This window comes from Odocoileus virginianus, unplaced genomic scaffold (genome assembly GCF_023699985.2).
Source record: "Odocoileus virginianus isolate 20LAN1187 ecotype Illinois unplaced genomic scaffold, Ovbor_1.2 Unplaced_Scaffold_13, whole genome shotgun sequence".
Taxonomy (NCBI): Eukaryota; Metazoa; Chordata; class Mammalia; order Artiodactyla; family Cervidae; genus Odocoileus; species Odocoileus virginianus.
In genome coordinates this window covers 1,548,300-1,557,995 of record NW_027224275.1, presented here as the reverse complement: position 1 = coordinate 1,557,995, position 9,696 = coordinate 1,548,300, and the positions used below count along the sequence as shown (strand labels likewise).

At 51.6% G+C, this 9,696-nt stretch overlaps 1 protein-coding gene across 1 annotated transcript; it reads left to right on the top strand.

The window, feature by feature from the left end:
- Positions 1 to 4,090: 4,090 nt before the first annotated feature.
- GPR50 (G protein-coupled receptor 50) lies at positions 4,091 to 8,670 on the top strand. Its single transcript, XM_020903108.2, has 2 exons — positions 4,091 to 4,277; positions 7,109 to 8,670. The coding sequence occupies exons 1-2, from the start codon at positions 4,091 to 4,093 to the stop codon at positions 8,668 to 8,670; spliced, it is 1,749 nt and encodes a 582-aa protein (XP_020758767.2).
- The last annotated feature ends 1,026 nt before the right edge of the window (positions 8,671 to 9,696 follow it).

The following is a 9,696-nucleotide window of genomic DNA, read 5'->3' as shown; positions in this document are numbered from 1 at the left end:
GACTGTACAGAAAACACACTCAACTGTGCACTTGAAAAAGGTGAATATGGTATGTGAATGTATCTCAATAAAAATAATCAAACCAAAAATAGAACAATAACAAAAAGGAGAACACAGAACCCACCCTATCAAGTCTCAGAGCAAAACACTATCTTATGAATTTAGGTTGTGGGAGAAAGGCCCTGGGCTGAGAGGATATTGCGCCTGTGTTTAAGCCTGAGCTCCTCCATTAATATTGGCATGGCTTTGGGCAAGTCCTTTCTCCTCTTGGTGCCTCAGTTTCCCCACCTGTTAAGTGGCATTGCTGTGAGAATATATTCCTGATGGGATTTTGAAAAGTATTAAGTGCTTATTTTAACTTACAAGGCACTAATTAAAAGTGAGGTATCATTATAGTACTGGAGGGTGAACAGAGAGCCTAGAAGTATGATGAAAGGTAACCTTCTGCCATTGCCTCCATAATAAGAGATCTGAAGATGTGGCACTATCCTTGTGTGTGCAGGAAAAAAAAAAAATCACTCGCTTGCTCTCACTCACTTTTTAAAGAGAATGCCCCCGTCAAAAAAAAAAAAAAAAAAAAAAAAAAAAAAACAAAAAAAAAAAAAAAAACCCGTAAAGAGAATGCCAAGTTGCCAGCTGCCACCCTGACTGCCAGTCCCACCCTGATCTTCAGTTTTAAAAAGATGAGAAATTTGGGAGAGGGGAGATAAATTATGAGTTTGGGATTAATATATACACACTACTATATATAAAATAGATAAACAACAAGGACCTACTGTATAGCACAGGAAACTATACTCAATATCTTGTAATAACCTTAATGGAAAAGAATCTGAAAAAGAACACTTATGAATCACGGAATCACTTTGCTGTACACCGGGAACTAACACAATCTTGTAAATTAAGTGTACTCCAATAAAACACCTTAAACAAGATGAGAAATGTGGAGGCTGAGATGAAAGGTTTCTGTATCAACAAGAAGAGGGGGGAAATCTTTTAATATCTACCTTCCATACAGAATGCCTCTTGGCACCACCTCCGATTCGGATGTCTGAGCTTTCAGTGCTGGGGGTCCTTTGGGTGACTATGTAGTCTCCCTAATCTCATAATAAGTGACCTAAGGGAAAGGATCACCTTGGGATGCCGCTGGGTTCCAGGACTGCAAACTCTCCATACAATTCTCTGTCTGCCATCTGTTGCATTTTCTCGAAGCTTCCCAACCTCCATATGGGTTTGCAAGGTTTTCCTGGGATCCCCAGGGAACGTCCAAGTTCTGCTCTGTTTTGAATCTATGTCTTAATAGCTTGCAAATCCCCAGTAAATTGTTTCTCTCCGTCTTCAGTTATTAGCACTTCCTAGCAGGTCTTTTAGAAAGACACAATTCAAAATCTTTTGGAAGCTTAAATAAACTATATACATTGCCCTCTACCCAGTAAAAATCTCCCCCCTTAACTGTTTCAATATAATTGCACATGGAGCTTGTCCTACCCTTTCAGAGCCTGACTGGCTTTCTTCATAGGTACCCACATAATGGATTTGATATCCATCTGTTTTTCTTAGGATGGGGACTATTTTCAGAAGTTTTTGTTAAGATAATTCATAAAAATAAGAAAATTAACCAGGTGCAGAATTCTCTTTCCCCCATTATTAAAATTGTTGCCTCCTCCACTTGTCTGGTATTGAAACATCCAAGCCCCATGAGGTCATGATCAAGCCGTGTTGGAATAGGGGCAGCGGCCAGGGATCAGGTGACCCTCTGTCCTGCTCATTCCTCAGTCCCAAGGAAGTCTAGGCCACAGTCCATCTAGAATCCCCAGTGTCCTGGGCCTCCACTAGCTCTGGGGCCACCTGATCTCAGAAGGACAGTGCACTGGATAACAGTTTGCCAGCTCCCTTTTACAAGTTTTTTTTTTTTTTTTTTTGAGGGGGGCAGTGGGTACCGTAGGGAACGCTCCAGTGTCTTAAGTCATTAGAATGTTGGTTTCTTTTTTCATTCAATTTTTTATTTACTTGAATTAAAAACCGTTCTTTGCTACAAGTAAAAGGATCTAAACCCTTGGGGAACCTGCATCAGCAGCCGGATGTGAACGAACGACTTCACCGTGCGGACTAGCTTTCAGCTTTGGCCTCTTTTTTAGGAGCTTACGGTTGCCTAGGGGAGACATCGGAGCCTTTTGGGGGACTGCGGTTATCTCGAATCCTGGCTAAGTTCGGCCCTGACTGCGCGCGGCCGGGGCTCCAGGCGAAGCGGAGCAGTGAGATTCTGAATGAGAAGAGACTCCAGGCGGAAGATTGTTCTTCTTGCAGATTCCCTTCTCAGGGTGCGCAGGATGCGGGTGAGGGGTTCATGTTCAAACACACAAGGGGACACATTACTAGTTTCGACCTTTCAGCTAGAGAAGGTGCATGCGATCTTGATTTTTTCAGTCGCGTCTGTCTTTCCCTTAAATGTCCCTGAATGTTGAAGTCATCCGCGGAAACCTTACCCAAGCCCTTCTCCCCCTCCCCCCGCCCCCCCACCATCCAGATGGTGGCGCTCCGGGACAGTGCAACCCCCTCTACTCCACTGCAGCCAAGTTGGGACAAGTTTCAAGGTGTTTGCTGAAATTGTTTGGGAGACTTTTCAATCAAAGTCGTAACTTTGAGCAGCTGGCACGAAATCTACCCCCAAGACCAAGGTTGTTGAGGGACCGATTATCCGAATTTCGCCCCTATATAGAGCCCGAACCTCTCAGATTTCGCGTGGCCGGTGCGCTCCGAGAGCCTGGGCGCACCGCAGGGAACGGTGACTCCGGGGGAGGGAGAACCGCGGGGCCAGGGGTCGGCCCGACCCAGTTGAGGTCGAAATGAGACCCCCGCAAGGAAAAAGGACCAAGAGGAGTTATGCCTGCGGGGGTGGCGCTGGTCTGCAGGGGGCTTCTGGGTTGCACAGCCTGGCATCTCCGCGCCTGTCCCGCCGCTCCGGCATAGCTCCCGGAGCTCATCAAACACCCCGCGCCACTTGGTTAAGCGTGCGGTGCACCTAGAGAGGAAACGGGAGTCGGAGCCGCTCGCCTTGGGTTTCTTTTTGAGCAGCGGCAGTCCAAGAGAAGGGCTCCCCCCCCCCCCCACCCCCGCCAGGGTTAACTTTCTCCTAGAGCAGCCTCCAGGGTACCAGGCAGCGGGGAAAGGATACGCTCACACTCTCACTTGTCCCAGAGTTGGGGGCAAGCGACTCCCATCGACCTCCCCCCACTCCCAGAGTACAAACTCTGCTCCCAGAGCCTGGCATAGGGACCATCTTCTTAAGGAGAACACAAGTCTGGGACTGGACTGAGTGGCCACCCGCCGCTGCCGCTAAGGGAGTCAGTCAACCAGCTCCTGCCAGGCACCGGAGTGGGGATAAGTTCTCTAGAGACTGGGGTGCAGACTGGGGATGGAAGACGCCGGCAGCAGCTGTCCTCTGCTTCGCACACAGTACAGAACGCTTTGAACAGGCAAAAGTGATAGGATGGGATGAGCCTCTCAAGGACACTGCAGGGGTGAATATCTATGATTCAAGGGGCCACTGGCTGCCCCCCACACTCTGTTAGGGGCTTCAGGCTGGTTTAGGTTGGCCCTGGACCCCAAGAGGGACTCTATTGCCCTGCTCTGAAATCTACAGGGCTGTGCCAGGGTGTTTGCATATGAAGAGGGAGGGAGAACTTGCTAGAAACGGATGCGCAGTGGCTGATGCGGGGAGGGGAGGTGGATTCCGAGCCGGTCACGATGCAGGGTACCTGGGGACCTTGGTGGGAGGGGGAGCGGCTAGAGGCAAAGCGTAAACAAGGCAGTCGGAAGCAAGACGACACCTCGCGTTGGATTTGTCCAAAACCAGTTAGAGATCAAAGAGGGGGCGGTCAGGGAGCTCTGATTGGTCGGGGGGAGGGGTTTGGGGTGGAGCTAGCCGCCTCTTGAGGCTTTAAAAGCTCATCGGAGAGGGGCGGGAATGCTGTCATTTGCTTTCAGACTCTCGCAGGGGTGGCAGCTTTCCCGAAGCTGTTCCCAGCAACAGAGCAGGTGTTCACTGTCCGGACCTAGCTGGGAGGACCTAACGATCCTCAGCAGCAACATGGGACGCACCCTGGCGGTCCCTACCCCATATGGCTGTATCGGCTGCAAACTCCCACAACCGGACTACCCACCAGCTCTAATCGTCTTTATGTTCTGTGCAATGGTCATCACCATCGTCGTAGACCTGATCGGCAACTCCATGGTCATTTTGGCTGTGTCGAAGAACAAGAAGCTCCGAAATTCTGGTAAGACCGCCTTCCTTCTCCCTACCCACGGTGCAGCCACTTGTAACCCCTAGGGTGTTAGTTTGGGTGCCTGGAATAGGGAACGTGTGGACGGCCCTGCTTCCCATGTCCCGGTGAATCGCGGTGGTGATATTCTGCCATGGGGGAGGTCTCATCAACTTAGAACTTCTCCAGGCTGCGGACGTTCGGAGAAGCTCTGGGCGTCCAAGTGCAAATCTCAGGTCCCCGCGGTGAGCGGCAGACCGCCGAGCCCTGTCCCGTCGGGGACCTGATGCAGAGGGAGCCAGCACCCGAGCGGAGAGTCCAGCGACCGCCCGGGGACAGCACGCCGAGCCGGACGCCGCAGAGGTGGCCGCGCCGAGGCAGCGCGGGAGGAATTGACGCGGAGGGAGCAGCGGGGCTGCGACCCGCTCGGGTAAAGTTAAGTTCTCCGCGGCCAAGGCGGCGCTTGCCGGAGCGCGGCGCGGCGGCGGTGGAGCCCAAGCCCAGCCGAGCCCCCGCTCGCTGCAGCCCTGTGGCTCTAGGGCGGCTCTTGGGCGGCGGAGCGCAGACCCCTCGAGCCTGAGCGTGGATCAGGGAGGTCTGAGCTCGCTGGAGCCGAGCTCTGTCCACCCGTCCCAGGGCGCAAGGCAGAGAGAGGCGAGCGGGCGGCTGGGCGCAGCAGGAGGTGGCAGCGGCTGCGGCGGAGATCCCGAAGTCTGTAAGTGGGATGTCGGGGGTCGCAGGACGAGGCGGCGGAAAGGTTTGGGAACTCGGCGTCCCGGGGGCACGGAGGACAGCATAACCAATGAGGATCGCTGGAAGGCTGAGAGAGAGCTCAGACGGCATAGTGGGGGACCGCAGGGAGACCGCAAAGCGCGGGGAACTGGGATGGGGCGGAGCGCAGATCGAGACTCCCTTCGTGCTTCACCAGTGCGGAGGGGAGGGGGCCGGCTGCGAGCGGGCCCGGGGAAACCGTACAGGAGGCTGCTGGGCGCTGTGTGAGCAGGGCGGGGGCGGCGGACACGGCGGGGCCGCGAGCAACATTTGCAGGTTGGGCCGGAGAGGGCTTTTGGGAGGGGGAGGCGGAGGAGGGGCGAAGGGGCCCCAAAACCCTGCTCCGGCTCCGGGAGGGAGGGGGCGGCGCCCAGGGTCTCCGCCGCCTAGATCCTGACTGGCTGGGGCCCGAGGGCAGTGGGGAGCAAGGGGATGGGATCTGAAGGGGATGGGCACTGACGGTCCCTGGGCCGGAAGGGTGCCAGGGATAGGAGGGCGCCAATCTCTGCGAGATTACTTTGCTTGGACGAGGAATGAGAAACACCACACAAGTTTCTAGAGGCACAGAGTGGCACAGTCACGAGAAGTTTTCTTTTAAACTCTGATGGGTGGGTGTGTCTGATTTCTCCGCTGTCCCCCAGAGGCGCGGGGCCGCCCGCTGGCATCTCACTTGCACCCCAGCAGTGCGGTCCGAAGGTGCCCAAAGCCGGAGCGCCCGAGGGGGGAATGCACCTGCAAAGTCCGTTTTCTCTTCTTTCCTTCTTCTCCTTCCTTTCTCTCTATAATTGAAATAAAGGTGTTTTGGTTGTCGTGGTTTTGTTTTTAAGTCTTTGCTTCTCTTCTTCTCCGAATTGATGACTTTGAGGGAAAACCCTAGAAAGAACGTCTTGGGTAGAAACAGAGGCCCCGCCTTAGCAGCGTGGGCGGAAGCGGGCAGAAGGAGCCATTCCTTTGCCCTTTTAAAAGTGCTCATTTTCTCCCAGCCCAAGATGAAGTGCAGTATTTTGCCAAACCAATTCTCATTAGCAACGAGGTGTTTCAAGGAAAAGGGATCGGCGCCTGCACTTTGACCTTGCAGGTTTTACAAACAGCGTTCCTATCGCCGCCCTACAAAACAGGAGTGGGGGCATGTCTCCCCTTCCCCCATTTCATGTTTAGCTCCAGTAAAGTCTGGGGCCAGGCGCCCAGAGCCAATGTGCAGGGGAGCGAACTTGCTGATGCCCGGGCTCTGCACGGGGCCCCGCGAGGAGCAGGGGCTGATTCTTGCAGAGATTTTTCTGATTTTTCCCCTCTCCTTGCTCACTATTTCTCAAGACAAAATTTTATAGGGCCTTCCTACCGCACCCGCCTCAGTTTTTACTCTTAGGTTACCTGGGAAATGGTAAGTATTTACAAGGTTAGGTCTGAGATTCTTGTCTGATCCCGCTGGGAAAGACAGCTTAAGACAAGGACGGCCCCTAATGCCCTTTCTCAGGCAGTTCTCTTTAGGCGCGTTTGCTGTTGTAAATGCAGTGGTTTAAGTTAGAGAAGGCAGGGGGCAAATTTATGTTTTCTGGGTAGGCGAGGTTGAGACTTCCTGACAGTCTTCCAAACTCTCCCTCACACGCCTCCACTCCCACCTTCCAGCCTGTTTGCAACGGACAGCTCCATCTAGCACTCAATGCTCCCTTCCTAACCCCCTTGCCAGAAGTTTACATTTTGTTTTTGTTTAAAATAGTGTCCTCGGGTCTGTCCATGTGTGGGGGAGTGTGAAGGTCCTCCCAACAGGCTCATTCTGTGGTAACTTCACTTCTTTCCCAAAGCAGTGATGACATTGTCTGAAGGGAAGAAAAAAAAACAAAAAACTTGGTGAAATGACAGGAGCTTGAACCTGCTTGTGCATCAAAACCACTTGGGACCTGCTTGTAACTAACAATAAAAACATGACTGCATTTCTTTGAAAGAATTCTAGAGTTCTAAATTGTCACTTACTCCAGCTGACCTTTCCCTCCAGCTTACATTTGTAGATTTCGGAAACTTAACCATTTATTCCTCTCTGTCTTTCCCCCTCCCCCCCACCCCTATATGTTTTTCAGGCAACGTCTTCGTGGTTAGCCTCTCTGTGGCTGATATGCTGGTGGCCGTCTACCCCTATCCTCTGATGCTACATGCCATGGCCATCGGCGGCTGGGATCTCAGCAAGTTACAGTGCCAGATGGTGGGGTTCATCACAGGCCTGAGCGTGGTTGGTTCTATCTTCAACATCATGGCCATCGCCATCAACCGTTACTGCTACATCTGCCACAGCCTCCAGTATGAGCGCATCTTTAGTGTGCGCAATACATGCATTTATCTGGCTGTCACCTGGATCATGACCGTCCTGGCTGTCCTACCCAACATGTACATTGGCACCATCGAGTATGATCCTCGCACCTACACCTGCATCTTTAACTATGTGAACAACCCCGCCTTTGCTGTGACCATCGTCTGCATCCACTTTGTCCTTCCTCTGCTCATAGTGGGTTTCTGCTACGTGAAGATCTGGACCAAAGTGCTGGCGGCCCGTGACCCGGCTGGACAGAACCCGGACAACCAGCTTGCTGAGGTTCGAAATTTTCTAACCATGTTTGTGATCTTCCTCCTCTTTGCAGTGTGCTGGTGCCCTATCAACGCACTCACTGTTCTGGTAGCTGTCAGTCCGAAGGAGATGGCAGGCAAGATTCCCAATTGGGTTTATCTTGCAGCCTACTTTATAGCCTACTTCAACAGCTGCCTCAACGCGGTGATCTATGGTGTCCTCAATGAGAATTTCCGAAGAGAATACTGGACCATCTTCCATGCAATGCGGCATCCTGTCCTGTTCCTCTCTGGCTTCCTCACTGATGTCCGTGAGATGCAGGAGGCCCAAGCCCGCACCCGTGCCCGCACCCGTGCCCGCACACAAGCCCGTGAACAAGACCGTGCCCATGCCTGTCCTGCTGTGGAGGAAATACCGATGAGCGTCCGGAATGTTCCCCTACCTGGTCATGGTGCAGCTGGCCAACCTGAGCATGTCTCTGGCCACCCCAAGCCAGCCTCTGACCATTCCAGGTCTGCCTCTGCCCGCCGCAAATCTGCGTCTGCTTACCATAAGTCTGTCTTTAGCCACTCCAAGCCCGCCTCTGCTCACCCTAAGTCTGCCTCGGGCCAGTCCAAGTCTGCCACTGTCTATCCCAAACCCGCCTCTGTCCATTTCAATCCTTCCTCTGTCTATTTCAAGCCTTGCTCCAGCCACCCCCAGCCTGTCACTGGTCCCTCCAAGACTGCCATTGGCCCTGCCACCAGCTTCCCTAAACCCACCACTGGCCACACTCAGCATGCTACCATTCACTCTGAGCCCACCACTCCTGACTATCTCGAGCCCATCGCCACCAGCCACCCTAAGCCTGTCATCGTCAGCCGTTCTGAGCTTGCAGCCTCCTGCCACCTAGAGTGTGACATCTTTGACCTCTCTGACCCGACCTCCAGCCCTGCCAGTGACTCCTCCGACTCTGCTGCCAGCTTGCTGGACCCTACCACTGCTGCTGCTGCCACTGCTGACCCCAGCGTGGTCACCACTGATTACCATGAGATTGTGCTTATTGATGTTGATGCTGATTCTGATGAAATGGCTGTGTAAAAAGTGCTCTTGGGGTGGCTAGGCAACGGTCCACTTTTAAGTTTGCCTAGCATATGTAATGCACACTGAGATAGCTTAGTGAATCTGCACACAGACAGACACACGTGGGCATGGACTCACAGACACGGTAGACGCTTCACCCACCTTTTCAGGCATACTCCTCCTTTACATTATGTACTTGGAAAAAGTGTGAGTGTGTGCGCTTGCTATTAGAGATACCAAATTTCCCTCACATTTGACTTCTGTTGTTTTGAGCTTCCCTTTCCTCCTGGGATTGACTGTGAGCCCACAGTGATCCTTGAACTTGTAGACTTTGATTTTTCCCCATGCCTGTATAACCCATTCTCCCCTCTCATTTCCTCTTCCTTGTTTCTGCTTTCTTCTCCCATTCCTCGAGGGGTGGGGGAGGAGCGCATGCTCAGTGGTAAAGGTGCGCTATGGTAAAGCCTTCCTTCAAGCTTTATGTGTTTAAATGTGTAGCTCTTTACTGTACTTTCAACGGCAGTCCGAAAGGCAGTTGCGATAAAGTACAAGTACTTGAAAAAGTTTTTCTAAATTGCAGCAACAAACTATGACCCATATCTGAAGAACACACTTAATAAGATCTTACTAAAATAAATATTCATGCCTATGAGATCAAATGGCAAAAGGAAGGATATGGCTGCACCAAATCATTTCTATTTTGTGAAAATTCAAACGTTGGTGCTGATTTTTATAGTCAAACACGAACATAAATGATGAGATGTTTTTACATTATTTATTTGTAGTTGCTTACCTTTTTTCAATATTTGCCAGGATTTTCTTTCACTAGTTCCAGAAAAACAAATCCATGCATAAGCTAGTTTTTACCCGAATCCAAATTTATGGCTGCTAAGATCATTTATGTCATGCTTTTAGTATTATAATTCACAACTACTCTTTATCTTAGAGATTTTTTTAATACAGCTTGATGTTTTTATGTAGTCAGTTTTACACCTTTCTTTTTCATTCAAAAGGGAATTTGAGGTAATAACTGGTAGCCAGAAG